This window comes from Oryzias latipes, chromosome 7, assembly GCF_053564925.1.
Source record: "Oryzias latipes strain Hd-rR chromosome 7, Olatipes_Hd-rR_3.1".
Lineage (NCBI taxonomy): Eukaryota > Metazoa > Chordata > Actinopteri > Beloniformes > Adrianichthyidae > Oryzias > Oryzias latipes.
This window is the reverse complement of record NC_136243.1, coordinates 27,363,193-27,389,258: the sequence shown is the minus strand read 5'-3', so window position 1 is coordinate 27,389,258 and position 26,066 is coordinate 27,363,193. Positions and strand designations below refer to the sequence as shown.

Below are 26,066 nucleotides of genomic sequence, written 5' to 3'. Positions count from 1 at the left end.
TTTGTCCACTTTAAACATTTTATTACAGACAAAGGAAAACAAAAATAAGTATTTGTGACACAAAATGAATCTAATGCTGGTACAAGTATGTGGAAAATGCACCATAAACAACTGCTGCGAAAAAGGCTGTCGGATCAGCAATAATATTAATAATAATAATATTAATAATAATAATAATAATAACAATGCACCCTGATGAAAACAAGCCTGTTTCTTTATATAATTTATAAATACCTGCAAAACCTGCAACCAAATTAAATAGAAAGACCAGATTGTAAAACACAAAACAGAGCTCTCTTATTACTGGCTTTACAAATTAAAGAGGTGTGTTTGGCAGGTTTATACACAAAATGAAAATATTTAACTCCTTCATTCAGGTCTTAAACACAAATCCCGCTACAGTGAAAAAAACAAAACAAACAAAGGATTTTTTTTTCCTTTCAAAAAGGGATGAAGATGAGTTCAACACAATGCTAAAACATCTAATAAAACTAGTCAAAAGCTTTGAAATTCACTGTTATTTTTTTTTCTTTTGTAACATTTCACATTTAGCAACTTTTTTTTATTCACCTGTACAAGTGGCAAGTTGTGTAAGGGTCTGAGGGCGGGGCTACAGGTAAGAGGTTTTGGGGTGGGTTAGAGTGACTGTTGTCCAAGAGTAGGAGAAGGAGCTAAAAGGTGTCAGTCTGCAACCCCCTAAAGTTCTGCAATGTCCTGAGGCCTTGTGAAGAGCGGGACACTCTCTGTAACAGCTCTGCCAGCTGAGGAGGAAGTTCAGCATTTTTCTTTTTCTTTTAGGTCTCTGCATTTTCCTTTTCCTTTTGGAGCGATACAAGACCAGTGAACATAGTTTCAACACGCGTTTTAGTGTGTGTTTTCCCTCACTGAATCCCCCTGCACAGAAATCACATAATCAAACAAAAAGGATACGGAAAAAGGCAAGGGACTGCAGCTCAATACACACATTAGATTAATCAATTTTGGTGATATTTACAATCACTCTGTGATAAATACAGGAAACAAGGGAGACTTTTTTTTTTTACTAAGAGGAAAGATGATGTACAAAAGTCTTACATGTTCATAACGTCATTGAAATGTTGCCTTTCTTTATCTCAGTTTAGATGTTTCAGATTTTTCTGAAGTGCATCCACCCTTGAAGTGGCAACTAAATTCTAGTTTCCTGCAATAAAAGTCCTACTTTGAGTATGCTTTAAGCATTTTAACCTCCCAGGTAAGGGGCAGTCCATGGCCTAGAGAGAGAACTAGAGCAAAAAGAAAAAAAAAACATACAAAAATGAGAAGAAATGTATTTTGGTCTTCATTTCCAGTATGCTGGCATGAGTTTAACACTCATTTTCACTTAAAACCAAAAAAAGGTGGACAAAAGTTCACAGATAAGGGAGGAAAAAAAGCGAGATCACGAAAAGCCTCAGGCTTCTGTCCGATCTAAGTGCTTGGCAAGTAGGTGAAGGTAATAGAAGCAGTCTTTGGGATTTCAAAATCCATCAGAAAGAAAGAAAACATGTAAAAGCAGATACATTGATGATGCCGCTGTTATGTTAGAAAGCTCCTTGGAGTCTGACATGTGGAGGTCATTGAACTTCAAGTGAGGTAGAGAGGCTTGTCCCGAGCTCCCATGCCACTGCTGAAGAAAACAAGAACAGGATTAATATAGGTTTGGATGCATTTAAATGATAGAAAAATAAAAACATTGCCACAATCTATCTGTTCATCCGATATTTCACCAAAGATATCTTTTCCAATAAAGGCCCAGCTTTGTAAGCCGCTCCACCACAGACATAAAAGCTGTCGACAAACAACAGACATCCGTGAGCATCAAGTCAAACTGCTGAGGATCAGTAAGTATTTGAAATGTCAGATGCAAAGTCTATTTTCTATTTATCCTCACTGACAAAGAGCAGTAATTCAGTATTCTCCAAAACTCCAGATTTAACACGAAAGAGGAAGATTTAACCGAAAGATTCAATCTGCCTCCAGGAGCCTCAAACACAGTTTGACCCAGGCACGATCCCCTTTGGCATGAAGATGAATCAGCTGTAATACGGGAGAAACAAACTCCCACTTCAGAAATTCAGGTGTGAGACAAGAACCTGTTTTTATGCCTGTTTGAAAAGCTCCATTCAATAAGTCAATGTGTGCCAAGAAGAGAAACTTAATTAGATGTCAAACTTTTTTTCTGAGCTTGTAACAGCATTGTTCTTTCCCTGCATTTCTCATTTAAATTTCAAGGAGATGCTTTGCTTTATTAGACCAATCACAGTTTATGATTAATACTCTTCAAGGCCTAGAGTGTGAAGTAGCTCAGAGTAATGCCCAAGGCGACGTTCATATCGGTCTCGCAAAGCGAGTTCAAGTGACCACTTATAATGAGAAGACAATGTAAACGTGTTCACATCCAAATGAGAAGACAATGTAAACGTGTTCACATTCAAAGCCTTTGTAAAACCGTGTTCTACGTGCAAAATGTGCGTCCATTGAACGCACAATGAAAGTTAACACAGTTGAACTTTGACCAATCGGGGACTCGGCTTTGATAGCAACGTATGGATGGGGTCTCTTCATGGAATCAAGTCACGGAAGTGCCAACCGTTTAAAAATTGATCACGGAGGATTTGCGGTTTGTGCCCCGCCGGATTTATATGACAACAAATCTTTCCTATATTGGAATAGAGCTGTGAAAGAAAAAGCCTGGAGCAAGATTTGCATTGCCTCCACATTTCGCACCAAGCCTCCTCCGACTGTAATACATGCGCTAGTATTGGGTAGCGACGGCCAATTGACAACATCATATGGTAAACGTGCGTTCAGTATTCACCACACATGACCGGTGTAAATGTAACATTAGTCACACGCACTCGTGTGCAATGTGCGGACAAGGAGTGCGTACTTATCATTTGGACAGCACTAAAGGGCCCCTGGCACAGGTTTTTTTTTTGGTGGGGTGGGTCCGTACACCAGCTTGCATCCGTTTTAGCTATGACCTGTCTATGCCAAAATAGAAATCTTTGCAATAGAAACTATTGCTGAACAGCAGTTTTGCTGTACGGGCTCACCGTTACGACCTTAAAATTTTGTTTGGGACACCTGCAACAGGTTTGACCATATTTAACCAGCAAACAGCCCGTATCCATTCTTAAGGGCGGTTGTGACTTAAGCATAACTTGGCAGGAAAAACAGTCCCAGTTCTGAACAGCTTACCTGCAATGGTTGGGCCCACAGTCCCTGTTGCAGTATTCACTGTCCCAGTCATGGTTCTGGCCATGAACAGGATTGGCAGCTCCTGGAGACTGTGAGCCCCCAACGCTGTTCTGGTAATCAGCCTGAAGATGGGAGAATCCCTGCACATCAGAAAAGGAGAAAGAGAGAATGGTTTGTACCAGCATGGCTTTGGGATAGCCAGCTATTAGGGAGCTGAGCCATGATGTTGTTTGAGGCTAAATTATGTCAGGGGTTGTGTGAGTCCCTGCTGAGAGGGGAAAACAGACATTTTACTCTCTCAAAGTGCTCTTATTATTTGGTTAAAATGGCTCTAAACATCTCAGCCTTTTTTTTTTGGCTTAGAAAAATCCCTGCTGGAGCGAAGACTTTAAGGACTGAGGAAGAAGAGAAGGCAGTGGGATTGCTGATAAAACAGTGTTTTATGTGTTAAAAAAAGTGTTTGAAGCCTTCAGACGAAAATTTTGACATTGATTTTTGAAAGGATAAAGACTAATTACATGAAAAAACAACAAGACAATATAGACGTTTTAGTAAAAGGACATTTGTTTTTGTGTGAATTTTAATTTGATTAAATTTCTATCAGATGGATCATTTAGTACAGTACATGCAAGCTATAAGAGCACAGTGATTCTCTCCACCAACCTGTTGGCTAAGAGGAGGAGAATGCAGAGATGCCTGGAGCCCCATTTGGTGTGAGATGATTGGCTGCGACTGCTGCATGCGGATGGGCTGATTGAGTAGAGAGCTCTGGTTCAGGGACAGCTGAGCATGTGGGTGCAGAGGTGGGCTGATCTGGAAGGGTGTCGGGGGAGAGGCACTCATGCTGGGAGGGAGCATCTGGGACTGGCTGAGGGTCTGGGCCAGGGAGTGACGGGGTGGCCCACCATAGCTCTGGAGGTCCGATAGCGGGAAGGTGCCTGTCGGGCCCAGGTAGGGCGAAGAGGGCTGAGGGGGCACACTGTACAGGGGCTGCTTTGGGGACAGCAGGTGGGAGGGTTGGCTAGTCTGTTGGGCACTTTTTGGTTCAGGATCATTGTATGTCTAGGGAAAAAAAAGCAAAACACAATTAATAAAACAAGAATAATTCAGGTATTCTCATGATGATTTTGATGTAAACTCAAAAAGTTTATTATTATTATTGTTCATAGCAAAACAGAGTCTGAAGCCCTGATTTAAGAAAAGTTACTGCTTCTCCTCCTAGATTTGACGATCAGCAGATCCAGTCTGCAAACCAACAGAGAGACACAGGGTTTCTGTTTGCTCATTAGCTGCTGGGATTTTCTGCAGTCCTACAGATTATGTAGCACATTTAACTTTTCTTTTCTTAAACAGTTATTTAGAAACAGTAAAACCAGCTGACAGGTTTATTCCATGATCTGGAAGATGTCCTTACAATAATGTTGCTAGGAAACTACAGGTAATTTTCTTTTTACTATTTAAGAGAGAACACTACACATTGAGCTGAATGTATTTTGTCAGCTTTTTTGCTCAATGCCTGGTTAGTAATGACATAATTTTTCTGTATAAAGACTGACATTGATAAAAATGTGTTTTTGATGTTTTTAACATTTCCCTGTGGCATTTTTCTGATGAGAACATATATAAGGAAAATTGAGCTTAAAATTGCATTTCTGAGTATTTTTTATTTAAATGTTTGTGAATTAGGAGCAGACAAAAATGGTGTTTCAAAAGCCTGTAGTTGTTACATAAGACCTACAATCAGGCCACAAGCTCCCTGCTCTGTCTATTTTGATGCATCCACTTGCAGACAAATAGATCCATGTATGTCTTTGTTTTCCTTGTTAGAGCTGGTTTCTGGCTCAAAACTGTACGGCTGGATAGATCCGATATTGCTCGCCATTTTTATTGCACTGGTAATGTTAGGTTGGGGGTATGAGGGACAGTAAGCTAGCGGGAGAGAGTTTAAACAGATGAGTGAAGGGAAGTGTGGGCGGGTTACTCCACTTCAACAATCCCACCCACTACTTATTCCTATGGCTCTGCCCTTTTGCCCATTTTTTGGAACTAGGAGAACGCTTCTGTTTTTTGTGTTGTTTTTTTTTGCAGTTGACAATTTTATGAGTGATGACCCTTATCAGAGATGACCCTTTTCAAGTAATACATTTCTAGTTTGGCCTCAAATGCTCATGGTTATCATCTCTATGTTGGCCAGTTCCACAATTTGGTTCTTACCTCTCCAGCAATGATTTAGGAAACTACTTTGAATATTTAAGTTTCAGCCATACACAGAGTTGTCGCGCCGCCTTGTTTTAAGCTACAGATTATTCCCAGCGCTTCAAAATGTCACAGCACTTGAGTTCTGCAGTATCTTCCATGAGATCAGTAATTTGGCAGGCCTGGATAAAAGGTGAAAAATTAAGAACTGATGGAGTGTAGGATAAAGGACGAGAAGGTAGCGATAAGTTTATCAGCCAACACAAACTCGTATTATAGAGCAAACTAAAGGCAGTGAGGAGGTCAAGAGGGATTAGCAGGTTTAGCTCTGAGCTGTAATGCCTGCATCTGAAGAAAGAAATAGGCAAAATTATCTGGTTAAAATCACATTTTTTGATTATAATTTTAGATCAATGTGCAAAGTGGAGGCTGCTTTAGTATAAAAAAAAGTGTTTTAAAGCTGTGAATGTTAATTATGAGCTTCCCTTTCTTAAATTAGCAAATTAGATGACCGGCAGACAACTAGCACCACAGCTCAAACTTTCTATAAATGCATTTCATGTTTATTTTATAATAATTGTTTAAAGTCCCACCCCTAAGATTTTCCTACCTAATGTAAAGTCGTAGGTCTTTTAATTATGATTATACCGTTTTTTGCCAAAATTAAAAAGCCTGTGTAGATTTTTAAGACATATTTTCTGCAGAGCAGCATGAGCTCATTAGAAGCGGAGTAAGCCAGCGCTTACTTCCTACGCTTACTTTTTTTACACTCTCTCCTGCTAGCTTACAGCCTCTCAGAACAAGAGATTTTTGCTCCTGATAAGTCACGATATAAATAAAGAAATACTCAGAAACAGAGTTGTAATCTTAAATTATTTTTTGTACATCGTCCATCATGAGAAAAATGCAACAAGAACATGAAAAAAAAAACACGATTTTCATTGGAGTGGGTCTTTAAATTAAACTGGATCACTTTCAAATGAGTTAAAAAACAAACCAATGTCCAGACTTTTAAGGCCAGCAGTAGCTGTGCTTTACTAAAAGCTCAGTATTGAAGCAGCCAAAAATCCCACAAACTTGACCTTTCTCAGTCTGGACAGTGAGCAGGTGCAACACCCACAAAATCCCCCAGCCTCCATCCTCTGAGGCCCTCTGTGATGAGCTGTCAGATTGCTCATCTCCAGCCATCAGTGTTGATTAGAAGGTAATGGAGCCCATTTGTATGAATAGAGCTAGGACCGTGGTAATGATCAATAGACTCCTTGACAGATAGATGGGAAAAGGAGAGGGACACACAGCCTCGTATACATACACACCAACACATGCGCACATACATATATGCAGGACCCAAGGAAAGAGAAATGAGGCTGTTTGCCGGCAGAGCAAATGGAATGACAAAAGGAATCTCCTCTGCACTAAATTGTGTGTTGTTAATACAAGACGGCACTAAACAATGCAATCCACAGCCACTCTCTTTTCTTTTCTTTATTCCCCGCGTTTCTGTGCAGGTGACGCCATCATACAGTGTGCAAAAATACTGCTATCAATCTGAATTAGCAGGAAAGTGTCAAACAGCAGAAGTACCTTCTGTTTTGGAGGGGACTATAAGCAAATGATGCATGACACCTTCCTGTTGGTGTAAGACCAACTGAGAATTTCCAAAAACACGCAAGGCAGATTCACCTGCAGACCACAAAGAAAAAACCCTCTCTGTTTTCCAGCCTTCATCAATTACAGGAACACATGCTTCTGTGGTCTGACTCCATGACCCCCTCCCCCCATTACTCTATATTCCTAATGCTTCAAATATGGCCTGTTCTCTTTTACATAAGATGCCCCCACCCGCTCCAACACCCCTGTCTCATCCAAAGGGAGCCCCTCCCAGCCCATTAGCAAGGATTTTCCATCCAATCCATCATCAGTCTTATTCAGGGCGTGTATGTCATAAGCGTTACCTTGGAAACCAGACTGGCTCGGTATGTGGCCAATGCTTTTAGGTACTCTTTCTTAGCTGCCTCAGTTTTTCTCTTGTAGCCCTGAAAGAAACAAGAAAAAAAAATCAGAATAAAGGGTTTTAAACACGTTATAAATGTTCAAACAGGGTTTTTCTTTTATTTTAAATTATTCCATCTTAAACATAATGAACATCACTATCATATATATCGGCTCTCTTTTCATCAGAGCCAATGGTACAGAACACCTCCATTTCCTCATCATGGCACTTATACTCTCTCATCTCAATGTGTCTTCTTTCGTCGTAGCAACACATAATTTCGGTGCCACTCCACCTAAAGAAATGAACTGGAACTTTAGCTTCTCCCTCTTGTTGCCTCTTCAGCTCCACAATAACACTTTGAGGACATCAGTGATAAAAACCAGAATGGTTGTCATTTGCCACCCTGAAAAGTGATCCCCTTCTAAGAGTTTTCCTTTTAACTGCCTTCAATTTCATTTTAGTGATGCTGAAAGCTGCATGCGTCTATCTGCTGCTGTGTCTTCCATGAAAACAGGATGCTCATATTAAGAAAAGGAGAGTCTTGTGCATTCTGTTATTTGAAAAAGACACACAAGAAGCCTATTTAAACCTAACATTCAGTTAAAAAAAAAGTGTGACTTTTAAAGTTCAGACCCGTGCTGTGATGAGTTTATGTTACTGATTAGATGGTATCTAATCAGACTCCTAGGATAAAGATGTATAAACAAAAAAAAAACAATAGCTATAAGTTAATACAATCCTACAATCCTGGCAAAAGGGACAAAAACGTGAACAATTTGCAAATAAGAGTTCATTTTAACATCCTAACTTTTTTAGGGGTGTAGTCATTCACTTTAACAACAATTCGATTGTTACCATAATTTGTGGGTGCCGATTGGTACATTTTGAAGGATCCGATTCACTGACCTAAAATGGATCCAGGACATCGTTAGCTAAAGGTTCAGCCAGTGTGACTCAGAGATAAAGACTTGGATACTGAACAGTTCAGGTGAAGTTTTCCATATGCCTCATATTTCTAAGCGTATTTCAGATCCTCAAGTTCTGCTCTTCTATCTGTACCCACTATAAGAACCAGGACTCAGGGCGAGGCCTCCTAACGTGGTTCTCGTTTGCGAAATAACTTACCTGAGGATCTGAGAGTTTCTGCTACTGTGGAGATTTTTCAATGTAAATTAAAGGCACTTAATTTTATTGAGCTTTAAAATAACTAATTTAATCAACTTATGTATCTATTTATTGGGCTTTTAAATATTTTATGGCTTTTATGGTTTATCAATTGTTTTTACCCTGTCTGTCTTTTAGTCTAGGCATTTTAGCCACAGCATTCCTTGCTTTTTATGTTTCCTTCTATTTTATGTCTGTTTTTTTATTGTTGTTTATTTTTAATCTAATAAGTCTCATGACTTTTTAAAAATGTTTTTAATTTGTATTTATATATGTCTTTTTTGTTAAGCACCTTGTGTTCCAATAGCATGTTGAGGAAAAGTGCTATATAAATTGAGGGGACTGTTGTTTTTCTTGCAAGATAATCAAGTTTTTTACAAATATCTAAACAAACAAGTAAACAAGAATTCGTGGCATATCCAATCACATTTTAGTTTCATCAAGTTCAGCCCACTGTTGTTTTTCCACATCAAAATAAAACATTAGAACGTTCTACCACACTGTATGGTCATATGTCTTTGCAACATTAAGTGTTTCCACACATTGATGATGGCTTAATCATGTTTTGCTGCTGTCAATTCAATTCAATTTAATTCAATTCAATTTTATTTGAATAGCCCAAATTCACAACAACAGTCGTCTCGATGGGCTTCGTCCTTGTCACACGTGTGTTGCCGCTGTGATGCACATGGTCGGTTTTTTGCGTTATGGTAAAATAAACCTACCGTGCCTCAATTTAAATAGTACTTTCCAAATTGATATAATTGATGTATTCAACTTTGAAAATATTTGACAATGCTATAGGTTGATTCAATAAACAACTTGCCACAGATAGATCAATCTGGTTGAATTGTAAGAATATAAGTTGATTATTTGTTGAACCCCTAAAAATTATGTATTTGTTCTGAATGGATGCACTCTGCTAAAACAATAAACCACAAAAAGGTAATCGGGTTCACATGCCTGACTTCCTCAAACTCTGTCATCATTACTGCACAGCAGCAGATAACATTTAACAGCAAGATCGCAAAAAGCAGAAATACATGAAAATAAATGTTTATACTGAATAAGCAAGATGCCCTTTAGCTAAATCCAAGGATGAGGCGATAGTGAAGGGGTTTCACTAATTGTGCATTCTAGGCAGGATCAAAATAGCAAAGGAAAAAAAAAATAGATAGAGTGGAAATGAGAACTTCACACATTTCAGATTGTCAGAGAGCCAATGAAGATGCATGGTAAGGAGGATTTAGTTATGGAGGATGAAGAAGGAGAAGAAATGGGACAGTCACTTGGCCTAAAGCCTTTTTATGTTGTAGCAAATAAAATTGTTTTAACTTTCTAAATATATTTTTGGTTTTAATTTTGATTGGCAGGAAATATTTAAATAAATTCATCAGATACATTTGTCCCTGCTATGATATTTTTCCTTTTCGTAGTGCACATGGCAAGACGAATCAGCAACAGTATCCTAAAATCTCCCTACAGGCATTTCCATATTTATTTTCCCATACTGACCATACTTGCTTGTAAAATGTCTTACTTTGTTAGTCTCAATCTGTTTTATGGCTGCTGTTGCACTGAATACTCCCCAACCCTCCCTCTTCTTCACTTTGCTAGAATTAAATTTAGAAAGAAAATCATTTTAATGAGAGCCAGGGGAGTGGGGATAAACGGATAGCTTATCTTTCGAAAGAGAACAACTAGCTCATTAAGGTGAGCTGTAACTCACAGCCATGTTCTGGTAATTACATGGCAAATAATGACAACAAGTCTGCTTGCTTACTGCAGCACACACACACACACAGCATATAATGTTGGTGCCAAAATGATACATTTGCTACTTTCAAGAAAAGTTATTCTGAACACAGTATTGGATAATTAAAAGATTGCTAAGAAATGATAAACATTAAAGATTTGCAAATGACCCACTTCTAGCCACAGAGAAGGAAAACTAATTCTTGAGTGCAGATGTCACAAAATTTTACATTTCCAGTAGAGATTCATCTCTGCACAAGGTTTACTCACGTACTGCATCTAATGCTACGTTCACTCCAAGTACATGAGGTTATTTTGTTCACACTGGACAAGCAGGGAGGGGCTTCTTCTTGTTCTTTTTTTTACTGTTTACTAGCACACGTCTGCTGCCCACAGTTGGAAAATACTGGTCCCTGACTGGTCAAAGTTTGACCTGGTTTAACTTTCAACTCAAGTTCATTGGCTTTGTATACATTGAGCCCGAAATGGTCTTAAAAATGTGCGCTAAAAAAGCCTTGAACGCGTGTTGCGGAGGGTGGTGTGAACGTAGCTTAAGACTTGTGTGGTATCCATCTGACTCAACAACAACAACAAACATTATTTTAGTAAAAACCTATTTATAAATAACACATGAACACTAATTAACAATTTATATCAAAATAAAACTTTTTTTTTTTACTTTGAGCAACAACTGAACCAAACCCTCATCCTATGTGTAATTTTCAGGGCAAATTATTTATTTAGTTTATGAATTTATTTGTTCTGCTGTATTAAAATTTAATTATAAAACAAACAAAAAAACAAAATGAGAAACTTTATACTGATTGTTTTGGTTGTGCTTGACAGCCTTTTTACAGTATTGCAAATAAATGAAAGCTCTACACCAACACAGTTTGGATTGAAACTCCTGCATTTCTTTCTGTTCTCTGTGTCCCAAACCAGCTCAGTTTCTACCTGCTTCTGTTCTTCTCCCAAGCCGTCCCACATGGAAGCAACAATCTTGGAGACATCCCCGAAGGTGGCATTTGGGTTTTGGCCTTTGATGGCCGCCTGTGTGTCTCTGAAGAAGAGTGCGTACGCGGACACAGGTTTCTGCGGCTCATTGGGGTCCTTCTTCTTCTTCTTCTTTTGAGGTTTTGGCTTGGGCTTCATCATTTCTGCTGAGGGTCGCTTCTCGCCGCTTATCTAAAGACAGAAAGAGTGATGGAGGTGAGATGAAGGAACTACAGGTCATAAATCCGAGCAACAAATGTAGTTTTTTTGCTGAAGCTATTGAGGAGGAGAGCACAGACAATCTTTTTCATCATGACAAATTAGATGCTTGTTTTTGCAGGATTACACTTCCATATGCCTACACACTCACACAGTTATAGCAGGCATCTGCATGAGGACTTTGGTTAATAATAGAAGGCCTGAACACAGATTAATAACAAATTACAACGAGTCATATATTTGCAAAGCTGAAGTATTTTTTCCTTTTAGATTAACCAAAAATGCTGGAGGGTCCTAAAGACAAAACAATAAGATAATCATGGTTCAGACTTTATTTGACGACCACTGTGTGAACGTTTGGGTCAAAAAGACTGACGAAGTGTTGGATTAATTAAAATTAATATTTGAATGTATTTGTTAAATGCTTTTCATGCCAATGGGAAACACAACGGGCTTTAAATAATGAAAGCATATGCCTACCAAAATAAAGACTTCACACACTCAAAGATACAACATGAACCTCACACATGCAGAACCACACACTAATGCTATCATCTTGTAAAGAATGACCAGCTCTTACAAAAAATTGCAGCAAAAACAAGGTTAACAGCAGTTAAAATATGCTTGATAGGGCAACAAATATCGACTGTCATCTGTCTATCAAAGGACCACGCCCCCATTTGTGCACAACTGGACCTAACCCTTCCTCTGCCAGACCACAAAAGGGAGAAAATGTTTTAAAACCTTATTGTAAAGCTGTTTATTCCTGTGGCTTTGTTCCTTTGTGAACTGCGCTTGGGTCCAGACACTTTTGTCTTTAAATGAGCTTCAAACCGGAAGCCAAAGAATGCAGCTTTATCCGAGACAGATTACATACAGTTAGCTGAACTTTAAAGGTACAAGTAGAGGATACATGGAAAGACTGGACTTCTTTTACTGATGGTACTAAATATTAACCTTACAAACAGCAGATCAAGGTGCACATTTTCCTGTCGGAGCATCTTGGCTCCTGTGAGGGCAGTAAACAAACACTGGAAAAACAACAATTTGACATGAAAGTAATCTGTTGGGGGGCAGAATAACAGCAGATGTCATTAAAAATAATTAGCTACCTCAGCCAAATTAAGAGATATATCTAGATTGAAAATCTGTATCCCGTTTATTATTCAACATTTTGATTTCCACTGATGTGTAGTATCTTCTCAGACTTAATATATAATATGAAGTTATGGGTCCCTTGTTACTTTAATAAATCCCTTTGCAGCGGTTTCACTTTGCCTAGAAATTAGTTATCAATTCCCACATTTAAAGAGAACATAAAGAATTTAATGGTCCATTCTGTGAACACCATCAGAAAAGATTAAGTGCATGTTTTTCATGGTTGGTACCCTGTTTGTCAACAGTAATGCACTGCAATCCTCCAACAATTTCAGCGTGCAAAACTGCTTCAATCTGATGTGCTCGGCCCAATACACAAGAAGACATTTTCATTTTCCAGGCAGCGTTTTGACTGGGAGTCAAACCCAGGTCACCTGATCCTGGATGTGATTTTATATGGAAATTGCCTTCCATGTGCAGGAGAAAACGCATCAAGTGTTGGAGAGAAGGGAAGAAGTGAGGGGGAAGAAAGAGGGGGTGGCTTGATGTTGTCATTTGCATCAGTGAAACAGAAGTTAACCTGAATTCTGGGATGCCAAAAACGGAAAAATACCATCCATCTGACTGAATATATGATGACACGTTGACGAAATTCTGAATGCAACATGAGCTACACCGGTTTCAAGTCAAAGGAAAGATGTCTATGTGCAAGTATGCCTGGTTTTAGAAAATTACTCAAGGCGTTCTAAGTGGATAGGGTGGCAAATTTATTTCTTTTTTTGGCAAAAGTACTCCAAGTGCAGAGCTGGCATTTTGTCACAGTTTTTTTAACATCTTAAAGCAGTTGCTTTTCAAAAAAATGTATCCTGTTCTCAAACTTTCTCAACAGAAAAAAAAAAACTGTCGTTCTCTTGGACATAGTTTGTATCTGTCTGTTTAAACTCTCCGTCTATCTTACAACCCCTCACCTAACATAGTCCTGGAGATTGTAGCACATACGTCACTGCTACAAGCTTTGTCCAACAGAGTTTTTTTGTCTGCTTTTGATTCACAAAAATTGGAATGAAGAAATACACAAATGAAATTAAAATCTTGATTTTCTTTACATACATATCCTTGATTGTGAGAAAAAAACCCCAAAAGCCCAATTTTCATCGCAGTGAGTCTTTAAAGAGTTAAAAATATTCCTTTTAATCTGAGGTTAAACAGTAAGCATCTTTTAGTGGAAAAAGAGAAATAAAGATTGAAATATTGAAGTTTTTGAAGAAAGACATGTTTAAAACAACAAATTGTATTCCTCAAAGCATAAAAATAACTAAAACTCATGGGTTAGGAGGACATTTAAGCACATGAGAAAAATTAATTAACACTCTCACTCTGGGTTAGGCAAAAGTGACACTTGTTTGTTTCACAGTGCACAGGTGATATATTTTTTTCTTTGCATGTGTGTGAGTTTATGTGCCTTCATTTAAAAATAATTACCCTTCATTTTTCGACAATGAGGCAGAATACGGATATTTGAAACAACATCTGTTTCACCCATGCCTTTGAAGTAAAAAAAAAAAATGAATAAATGGATGGCAGAGCTAATGGAATGATAAAAAAGGATGAGAAGGGAGACGAACACTCTCCCCGAAAATTCACATATAAAGAAGAAAGACTAATGACACTCAACAGCTCGCAGCAGCATGCAATCAACTAGGAAATTAAGAAGCATTTCTCACATTTTATCTTTATGTTCTTTACTTTGTAGTATTTTATGTTCATGGTTATAATCTTCATATGCAGCAACAAATGGTGAAAGGTCACTGAAAAAGTAAAAAAAAAAACAGTTGATAAAAATATTGAATTCTACTTGATTATGATAAATAAAAATTAAAATATAAATTACTTTCAACCATTTAATTAAAATACTTTGTTCAAAAAATCCATACATTAAATCAAAACATAAATTTTAAAAAGGAAAACCAAATAAAAAAATAAAAAAACTCTAACAACAATACATAAACAAATAACCAGAGCTTAAAATATAAACATAATACAAAGTTATTGGTCTCAATTCTTCAACAGGTCATCTTTAAGATTCACTTAGTGTGTTACAGTTGCTACACATACTTTTGCACCAAAATCTTCTCTTGAATCAGCTGATTTTATGCACATCAATTAGTTAATCTAGATTACTTTATTACTTTAATTTATACAAGTTCTAATTTGCCCATTTTTTCATGTATTATGGCTTCAAATCAGCTATAAAATTATTTAAAATTAAAATATATTACAAAAATGCTGTTATTGGTGTTTTTTAACATTTTCTTGTAGCATTTCTCAGATGACTAAGGACACATCCATATAAAATTTGGCTAAAAATTGCATTTCTGAGTATTTCTTTGTTCAAATTGTTGTCAGTGGATGGATGATGGGAAGGGGGGGGACTAGCTCCACCAGGTCCAACCCACAACTCAGAGGCACATTTCAAATGAACTACTGCCACTCTGCAGAAACTATATCCCAAAAAACAACACAGGTTTTCAAGTGTTGGCTAAAAACTGCATAATCATATTTTTAAAAAAATCACTGGAAATACTTTTAAAATAGATCAATAACATCAGAGTGGGACTTTTATAGTCAATTGCTTTAAATTGATCACCTTTGAATATTATTAACCGCTAACTTTGTTTAAAAAAAGCCATCTTTTAATATCTACTTTGCAAAGAGCCCACATGGCGGTTGCTTGATAAGACTGCTGAGTCCTGAACAGTGCAGCAAAGTCAAAATATATTTTGTCAACAGCTTTTTAGCTTAGCAGCAAAAGATTGAGGCACAGTGTCAGCCGGCGCCTGCTCATCTCATCAGCGTTTCTCTTGTCAGAGAGAGAAAGAGACGGAAGAATTGGTACACGGAGAGAGGGAGAAAGGGCGGAGGACGAGGGAGGTGTAATTCTGAATGGACAGCACTGCACTGGCAAGACGAGATTAGAATTGACAGACTGATAACTGCATCACTATCAAAACAGAGGAGGGAAAGAGGAAAAATAGAGGGGGAGGAAAGAAAAATGAGGAAGTGAGAGTGACAGACGAGAAAGTAAAAAAATAAATAAAAAAGATGCAAGGAAAATGAGAGAGAAGGTTTATGTAAAGAAAACAGAAAAACGGCAGAAAGGAGGATTGGGGTGATTTAGAGAAAGACAGATAAGAAGAAGAACAATGCAGACGCAGAGACCGGCAGAGTTTAACAGACATAAAATAAAAGGTAATAGCAGGGAGTATTGTCCGCTTACAGTCTTCTGAACATGTAGCTCATCATCATTATCATATATACTGAATAAAGACATATGAGGAAGGCTGCAGGACACTTCAATTTCAAAAGCCCATAAAAAAGGAGGAAAAACTCTGAGGTGATGCGTAAATAAACAGTGATGGCTGCTACATTAAAGCACGACACAATCACTGAACACGAGCCACTTCCAACAGATGGTTTTATGGATTTCAGGCCGAACTGCTATAAAAGATAGATGCTAGAAACACACCAAAGAGGTTACACTGTTAGCAAAAAAAAAGAAGAAGTTATTATTTAAATTTTTTTTCCAAGAAATGTTATGAAATATGTTCAGTGGCCTAAAAAGTGAGATTAAATAGATACAAGCTTTAAGTGATGCAGAGAAGCTGCTTAAAAGCAGAATTTCATGACCATCTGTTTAGGAGCTGTAACGAATTTTTGGATTTGGAGAAATAAAATCAAAAGAAAATGAAAAGAAAAAAGCTGTTTCAGGCTTTTTATTTTTGCACTGATTTTACTTTTGCATTAAATGAAAAAGAAATATGTAAAATATCAATTTTGAATTTCTGTTTTGTTAGAATTTCTTTTTTACCTTGTTTTCTTTAAAAATACCAGACTCTATTTGAGGTCAGCTATGAAAACATGCCTTTCATGTGTGTTCTATCTTATTGAACTTCCCTCACTGACTAGTGCTGCTTGTGTGTACGCAAGTAATCAGCTTTGCTCTGAACTGCGTAACAATTGGACATAAAAGTCCCTTTGTGCTGGCCAAGCAAAACTTTTTCAAAAATTATTTTAGAACTCAACTAAAACCAAAGTTGACTCCATCATAACCTTTAATGTGAAGGGTTTTTTTTCTAGGCAGAAAATAATTTCATAAATCTGTTTAAACATAAAAGACCACTGCTTCAAGTTAAACAAAAGGGTTCTGTTTTAAGCAAAAATACAAAATGTTTCAAATCCTTCAAGGATGTCAGTTACAGTCAACCCAAGCTGGATGAAAAAACATTAGAATATCATTTATTTTTATAGGGGTTTCATTTTTGATCTTGTGACATCTTCAGGATTATTTTTATTATGGTTTTGCATGAAAAGGCACTTTTCATAACTGACCTTTATTTTTCAAAGAACTGTTTTGTATTCAATAATAACCTGTTTGAAACCTGGCATTGTAAAGTCACAATAATGATATGAAAAGAGGATTTTTTTTATTAACGTGGTTATGTTGGAGCCATTATTTTAATTTTTTTTTACATATGGAAAAGAATAATATATAATAACATATGGAAACACATGGCCTATGTATAAATTTAACTTATATTGAAGTGTTTAAGTAAAGTATTATTTTACAATCACCAAGGCACATTTTAGAGAATTTGAAATTGTTTAATTTTAAACAATTTGGCGATGACTGGAAAACTTTTTCTTCCATGTAAACCATGAAGAACAATACAGCAATACATGTCCACAAATTTAAAGTATAATTGGTGCATTAAGGCAGTTACATGTGTGCAGCAAAGTCCTATTGGGAAAAAACAAATTGTTAAATCATTTCTGAGACAGCTTATAGGAGGAGTAGAGGATTTAATTCTTTCACTATTCTAAACAAAAAATAACACAACTATTTCTATTAAAACAAACATTTACATGTAAAATAAACATTCTTTGAGATATTCAATGTAAAAGCAAAAAACATTTGTTTTTAAGAAAAAACAAAATAGCAGATTTGAGTCCACACTTTTATTTATTTAATCTTTCTCAAATGTCCACTAGCCGAATTAGAAACTTATTATTTTCTCTGCTTTTACTTCACTGATTCCTTGAGAAAATATTTGTCTGACTAGCAGAAAAATTCTTCATTATTAAATCCACTGGATAGCTGCCAACCGAGCCTGTCTGGCTTTTGGAAGCAGCCACGATCAGCACTGGTAGTTTTTTTTCTCTCTCTCTCTCTGGAAATAATTTTCTGTTCAGCTAAAAAGAAAGTGCTGAAAAAAATACCACAAACTGCATATAAAAAAAGTAAATAAAAACATTCCCACAGAAGTCTGTGTTTATTTATGTATTTACCATAATAATCAATACCTTGAGACCGAGTGAACAAGCAGACTCTGTTCTAAAAGAAATGCACTTGAGCTCTTTCACACCAGCTTTTGTCAGAGAAGGATGCTTAAGTATAAAAGCAAACTCAAAGCCATTATAGTTAACACACAGATAAGTGTCCACTACTGTTAAAGCAGCTGCCATGAGAGTTATGTCAAGATCCCTCGTATACATTTTCAGTCTGTTACACCGCAAGCTGCAGCTCACAGCCCTGAGGAAAAATGAGTTACTGACACCCTTAAAAAATAAAAAAAAATAAAAAAGTCAGAGCACAAAACTGTTGTGATTCATGCTGCTTTAAAAATGCAACAGTTTGTTCAACATTCCAAGCAAGAGTTTGTAAAAAAGAATTCATATTTTTACATAAAGAAGCAAAGGTGGTTTAAATCTGACTAAGTCACGCTCACATCTTTTATAAGAAAATTATAGAGCAGCGGTTAATAAAGGTTGGAGTTAGCCGGGGGCAAAACCAGGCACATCTTTGTTGTATTATGGGGTTAAATGAAGTTACTCTTAGATTTACAGACCACACATCACTTCAGTGCATATCATTTATAACATGCTGGCAGCTGAGCTCAAAACGTAAATTATAATGTTTAAAATCTGAGTTATTCTGTAAACTAAAACTGCTATAAATGGAAACAAGAACTTGCTAAAGTAGTTTCTTAAAATACTTTTTGAAACACACACTATTTGAATTTCTTTATTTTGTGTATTCTCTGCCAATTATTTTAAAATCACTCTTGTGTAAGCCCTGTCTTTGTCCATTGCCATCATGTTGCTCAGCATGAAGTCTTGATGGATTAAAATAAATCTCAAAATATATACAGTGGCCTCCTCATCTGGAAGCAATTACAGCTCCATGTCAGGCTGCCCATGTGCATGCAATGAGCAGGAGTCCATGTCAAAACCGCTGCACAGTTCTCTGAGCAGAACCAGGCTCTCATCCTTAGAGCAGCACTCTTCAATTAAAAGCACAGCCCGGCCCAAACAATAATGTGCAGATTTGTGATCCAAAGAAAATAAGGGGGTCAGTGGGAATCATGTAAACCTCATTCAGCTCAGTTGCGATGCCTTTAAAAATACACGTTATAATACATTGTCTTTTGTCCGTCTTTTCAGACAAGCCTCATCACAGAAGCCCACAGCGGCTGCTCAGCTATGCAACTTGATTTATTCTCCATTAAAAAATGAGTGACAGCTGAGGGGAGCCCCTCCCCACAAGCTCTGCTAACAACGTTGGACCCACTTAATCAGCCTAAATAACAGAGTCAAGGCCCTTGTATTTGGTAATGTGGTGAAAACAGTGGCAAGTGAAAGTTAATTAGATTAACAGTAGTTTAATGAGCAGTTGGAGGGGCCCCTGCAGATTGGATTTTAATAAATACATAGTGGCAAAAGCATCTGCTGTGCACTTCCTGGCTCTGCTGGTCTCCTAATTGGCCCCAGTGGGTTGCTGTAGCTGAGCAGTGCACAGTAAAATATGAAAGAAAAAAAAAAGCTAAATACTTACAGTTGGTTCAGGTGAGTCTGTCACACAAATCATTTCTTTATTTAAAAAAAAATAGAAACAGTTGGAAGCAGGTCAAAAATAGAAAGGATTGCTGCAGATCTTCCAAATAAGTCAAAGCAGAAATCATTCGGCTAAATTAAAAGTGATTTGGAATTTTTGTTTTTGTTTTCTAGATAATATGTCCCCATGATGAAGTCCCTGTGGCTACAGCACAAAAAGGAAAAAACAATTAATCAAACACAAATGAGAGGTGGTTGCAGGGTTATTTCCATAGCAACTGCCTGAGGGGACAACTTGAACCCTTTAATGTGAGCCGGTGATGTCTCTTTGTAAACATGTGCGCAGCAGGGGGAGAAAGCCAATGAGAGAGCCTGGCAACAAAGGCATCACAGGGCAACAACCTCTTGGTATCAATCGAAGTTTCCATTATCTAGTGGTGAAAAGACTGAAAAGTGCTTTAAAACATTGGATCTGGGAGGTTTTAGAGTTGATATTAATCTTTTTTAACTGCTGCTCAACATCTAAAAATGTTCCAACAAATCTCAAACATGAAAGTAATCAAACCAGAGTAATGAAAAGAAAATTACTCAAGCTTTAGTGACACATATCTTTTAAATTTTGCTGCTCAAACAATCACTGACTCTGAAATCAAATTATTTAAAAAACAGATCCGCTTTTTTACATCAGTGATTGTCAACTAGTGCGCCGCGTGACATGAGATGGTCAGGTGTGTTATGGGAAATTCTTATTAAAAATTATGTACCAATGGCAGGATATCATATATTTGATTCTTACTCAGGAAACTTTGGTAAGGACTGTACTTCTATTTTGCCAAAAACTCTGGTCAATTACTCTCATTTCGGAATAAGCTTGGCCCCTTAAACTAGGGGGTCTGCAACCTGTGGCTCTGGTGCCACATGTAGCTGTTTTACCCCTCGATTTTGGCTCTTCGGTAGAAGAAGAAGAAAATATATATATTTTTTCATTGCTTTGTTTTTGTTTTAAAAAACAAACTTTTTGAACAACAAGGTGCATTAAGCAAAACCCAACAGTCGGATGAGTCAAACTTTGTCCAAATCTGTCATTGCCTACCATACTAAAACATTTAGACCAATTTTTTAGCTTCGTGTACCACAGTAAATTAACCGGAGGTCAATAACCAGAATTTATACTTTAGCCGCACGAGATTATAAGAGTCAGTTTGTAATTTTTGGAAAAAAATTATTTGATTTTTAAGGGTATCATATAGTCCAAAATATGTGGCCACTTAATTGGCCCCGATTTAATTTTAGTTCGTTCAATTTATAAAGTACTGGCTGAGATGCACCACAAATTGTAAACTAAACAGTGCATCTTTTTTTTTTTTTTTTTTTTAACCACTGATAACATTATAATATCTAGAACATTTTCTGCATGTAAATGATCTGACATGGGGGCCTTTTATTTTGAAAGGAAGTCATGTGAATGTCTGTCAAAAGTTACGTTACTATTTCCTTTTAAGGAAAGAGGCTATTTTCTCTTTTTTTTTAACTATGATAAAAACAATAGTTCACAATAAATAAATAAATAGCATCATAATAACAGTAACATAATAACAAATAAAGAGTCTTATTTTTCTAAAGGGTGAAGTCAGACTTTGTGGCTCCTACTGGGTAGCGGTCAGTGAGAAACTGACCTGAACGGCTCTTTTGAAAACTGCAGACCCCATAGACACCAGTGTTTGGTCCAAGTGACCGAAACATCTGTTTCATAATAATGTCTGTATTAAAGAATTAATATTAGACTCTTGTTATAGTTTAGATAAACTTCAAGTTTAAATAAAAGTAATAACAAAATAAAAGAAACAGAATTAAGGTTCAGTGACCAACAGACATATTTAACTAAAACTAATCGAAATGACATTTTTTTCAACAAAATAAATAAAATATTGATGTTAAAGCCACATTTTTTATTTAGACATTAAAAGAAAACTAATTAAACTATTACATCTAGTTCAAAAAAACCATGCCATATCCTGGAGGGACTGGTGTATTATTATTAGAGCGCTTCTAATTGTTTTCATTTTCGGTTGCTGGTGTGCCTTTTGATTTTTGTCAAGGAAAATAAGCGTACCTTGGCCAAAAATAAGTTGAAAGACACTGTCCAACGTGAGGCATGTTTTTTTTACTGCAGCTCTTTGAGCCTCCAATTGCCATCAACACTCTTGACAAACACCTTTTATCAAAGCTTGTTCGTTGGTAGCAATCATGAATCATTTTTCAGATGAAGCAATGACGGACGGCTGTCAAAACAATCCAGCTAATCTGCTTTCTTTGACAACAATTGCCGTTAAATTCTATACACTCAGAATCACCAATTTCACATTGAGGTTTAGGATTCATAAAAGTCAAACACAATGAGAGAAGGAGAGAAAAACAGAGGTTAGTGCTTTGAAAGCAGCATAACTATGGTCTAAAAATGACTAAAGCACCGTAAGTATACAGTAGAATAGTAATTCTGTCAAACCACAGAGCTCAAAGCATGCAACAGAATGAGCAGCCTGCAGTTCTCAGTGGCTAAAGCTGGAAACTTTTTAAGAAAAAGACTTTTGAGTAAAATTTACAGCAACAAATGCCAACATTTCAGAGACAGACAACACGGCCAGCAACAGTCCCCACAGAAAAAATGACTCAGCACTTTGTCCTCATCAGGGATTTGGCTGTTCGAATCCTAGCAGCAAAACCCACTGATGGAAGCAGGTATCCATAACTTTCTTACAAACACTTATCCAAGGCCTCTTTTCCTTGGGCGAGAGTAATGGCTTCTTTGCACTGGGCTGCACAGTGCTATTGTAGAATCACAAAGCGGTTAATTGAAACAAATGGCTCTAATAATGGGACATTATCCCCACAGGCTGGTTTTGCGGTGGGCCTAATTAGCGTTGCGGTGGAGGAGAAGAAGACAAGTCACTATGCTTATTCCTCAAAGGAGGGAGCCCGGGCCTTTTTGTACCAGTCCAGCATGAGTCTTCTGCTTACAGATGCAGTTTTCAAAGCACACATATTTCCAGTCAAACATGTGTTGAACTGTGGTTCCAAATCCTTTGGGTGATGGTTTTTCCTCACCTGCTCATCATCTGAACTGACTAGGCCAAAAAATGCATGATGAAGCAGTCAACTTTAAAAATAAAGACTACAACATTTTTCGGAGTATAAGCTGTGTGTTCATTTATTTTTTTGTGTGTGCTTAATTTGGCCATAGCTGCGACTGATGCTACATTAACACCAGAATGTTGAAGTATGGCAACATTTCCAAACCTTGCTCCTTTCATTTTCGGCTCTATTCTGATACATAAAAGACTTGGTGTCATATAATTCTGGCCGGGCACAGATTGCAATTATTCATTTCTTCTCCATAACGGTTGGCACTTCCATGAATTAGAAAGGAAACTATTCATACATCACTACTAAATGCGAGTTCCTGATTGGTCAAAGTTCAACTGGCTTAACTTTAAACGCATGTTCAACGCAGCGTGTTTTGTATGTAGAGCCTTAAAACGTACTTTAATACATTAGTAGTGACTCGTGAACCTGGAAGCCCGAAGCGCGCATACAAAACCCGTGTTTACATAGAATTTTCCTTGGAAGTGGGTGCTTGAATGCAAGTTGCCAAGGCAACATAGCTTTATACTCAGGTGCGACTTATATATGCTTTTAAATAAATAATAGTGACAAACACTAGAGAGTTCTGTAAGTGTATGTATTTGCTACTGACAGCAACACAAAAGAACAAGATTTCTAAAGAATCGTCAACTGGTCGATGGCGATTGAGGTAATGAGCAGCCTGTTCTAAAGCAACATAGATGATGAAGAATTCAACAATTTAGGGATTTGAAGCGATCACAGAGTTTAGTTGACGTGTAAGCATGTTCTTTATTATATGATTGTCTTAACATTTGTTCATATGTTGTGCTAATATGCAGCCTCTTGTTTCATGAAGCTAAATAAGCATCAATGTGTTAAGGCAGTGAAGTGTGCATATATTCAGTCTATTATCGTTAGCTATTCCCTTATCATGATTTGCCTTTCAATGAAATGTCTGTTCTTGTTCCAGTATTTTGATAAATGGATTGTTCCCAAAAGAGCGACTTATGCTTCAATGCCATTTATATGAGTTTTTCCTCTTTATTATGCATTTTTTTGCTGCTGCAACCTGTTCTCCAGATCAACATATACTTCCAAAATACAGTACATTAAGTCAAAAAACTCTAAATTAATTGCTATAAAATTAGAAATTGCTGAAAAATATGATTACCATTAGGCGAAATAAAAAAAGGAATATATTTTTACCATAAAAATGTGACTTTTCTGGTTTTTAAAATGATCTAAAACAGACATTAAGGAAAATAAATGTATTTTTTTTAACAACTGCAATTAACATTGTGACAAGTAGATTAATAGACTAATCCACTCTGCATCAACGCGATTATTGACAATTCTAAACACTGTTCTTTCTCAACTTGTCATAATGATCTCCTTGGCTGTGGCAATGGCCCACAACTAATGTGATAACATGGGACATTGTCTTCCAGATGTATTTTGATTACCCCTGAAATCTGTTTTTGCCATTCCTAATTGTTTATCCCTCTACATGATGATACCAGAAAGTCAGATATAATGCAGTGCTCAAATCTCTGTGACCAAGCTCTTTTAAATATTCATTAGCAGTAACACTTGCCTAAGGTTATTTGAATTAGAGGCATGAATATTCATGACCTGAAATGAATGTGCGTTTGTTTTTTAATGCTCAGTCTGTTTTTGCTCGTCTTCATTACCTCACGCTGAAGCCTGGATAATAAGTCGCGCCAAAACAAAGCTTTACTTTTTTTAAAGTGCAATTCTCCCTGGAACCCCATTTGTTTCCGTTTAAATGAAACCGGAATGCCCTACCAATTATCTCGCTGTCATTTCTTTTGACAACTACAAGACACATTGTTCACCTCTGCGGAGGAGTGCAGCGCTGAAGGGCATCTGTCTTTTTGTGAAATGGAACGTCAGCGCAGAAAATATTTCTACTGTTACAGAAAGTGATTTATCTGCAAACGTCGCTGAGATGTCAGTGAAAGGCAGCGGAGCAAGCAGGTCATCTGAGACCTAAACCCTCTAAACCTACAATGAAAAAAAGGCTGTTTCAATTATATCTGAAAAAAGGACAACAAGTAAACTGGTAACCCAGTTGCACCAAGATGTCAACCTAAATTGCAATTTCCAGCAGGAATTCTGCCATTTAGTTGAAGGTAATAAAAAAGGGTAAAAGAGAGCTGAAAATCAATTTAATTATGTGTGCATGATTAGATAAATGTTACAATCAAAGCCAAACACAACACTGATCACCTTTCTCCAATTATTTTTAATAATTTAATTTGGAATCTACCTAAGCTCTCCTTGCACTGTCAGTCCAGTTATTATGCCTCAGCTCCACAACAGTCATGGTTGATTCCCTAACTGTGTCCTAAATGCCAAGTGAGGCACAATAAACATCCTTTTGCACAGCGCAGGAAGTCAACGCAACTTTGTAGTAATCAGCAACTCTGACAAAAAACACACAACAGAGTGAAAACACACACAACAGACTGAAAACACACAGTAATAGATTGAAAACACCCAACAATAGACTTAAAAGACACACAATCAAATACTGAAAATACACCCAACAGACTAAAATACACCCCACAGACTGAAAATACACCCCACAGACATAAAATACACCCCACAGACTGAAAATACACCCCACAGACTGAAAATACACCCCACAGACTGAAAATACACCCCACAGACTGAAAATACACCCCACAGACTGAAAATACACCCAACAGACTGAAAATACACCCCACAGACTGAAAATACACCCCACAGACTGAAAATACACCCAACAGACTGAAAATACACCCAACAGACAAAAAAAACACCCTACAGACTGAAATACACCCTACAGACTGAAAATACACCCAACAGACTAAAAATACACGCTACAGACTAAAAATAAACGCTACAGACTGAAATACACCCTACAGACTGAAAATACACCCAACAGACTAAAATACACCCCACAGACTGAGAATACACCCAACAGACTAAAAATACACCCCACAGACTGAAAATACACCCCACAGACTGAAAATACACCCAACAGACTAAAAATACACCCAACAGACAGAAAATACACCAAGCAGACTGAAAATACACCCCACAGACTGAAAATACACCACAGACTAAAAGTACACCCCACAGACTAAAAATACACCCCACAGACTGAAAATACACCCCACAGACTGAAAATACACCCAACAGACTGAAAATACACCCAACAGACTGAAATCGCACAATAGACTGAAAACACACACACACAAACTACCAAAGACTGAAAATACACAACCAAATAGTGAAAACGTGCACAACAGATTGAAAATACACACAAAAGACAGAAAGTACAAACAACAGGCTGAAAAAACAAACAACAGACTGGGCACATAAATGCTGTCAAAGCACAAAGACT

General features: G+C 37.1%; 1 protein-coding gene across 7 annotated transcripts in view; it reads right to left on the bottom strand.

Moving 5' to 3' along the window:
* LOC101170586 (TOX high mobility group box family member 2) overlaps window positions 1-26,066 on the bottom strand; it is an 89,078-nt gene continuing 63,012 nt past the window's right edge. For 4 of the 7 annotated variants that reach the window (XM_011476924.4, XM_004070368.5, XM_078950781.1 and 1 more), the window contains 5 exons: window positions 11,285-11,515; window positions 7,371-7,451; window positions 3,883-4,281; window positions 3,220-3,359; window positions 1-1,645 (listed from right to left, as the gene is read on the bottom strand). In XM_011476924.4, the coding sequence (XP_011475226.1) occupies window positions 1,603-1,645; window positions 3,220-3,359; window positions 3,883-4,281; window positions 7,371-7,451; window positions 11,285-11,515 (894 nt within the window). In that variant the 3' untranslated portion in view covers window positions 1-1,602. The remainder of the gene's footprint in view (window positions 1,646-3,219; window positions 3,360-3,882; window positions 4,282-7,370; window positions 7,452-11,284; window positions 11,516-26,066) is intronic. The other 3 variants (XM_020704533.3, XM_078950782.1, XM_078950783.1) reach the window with 1 other exon arrangement.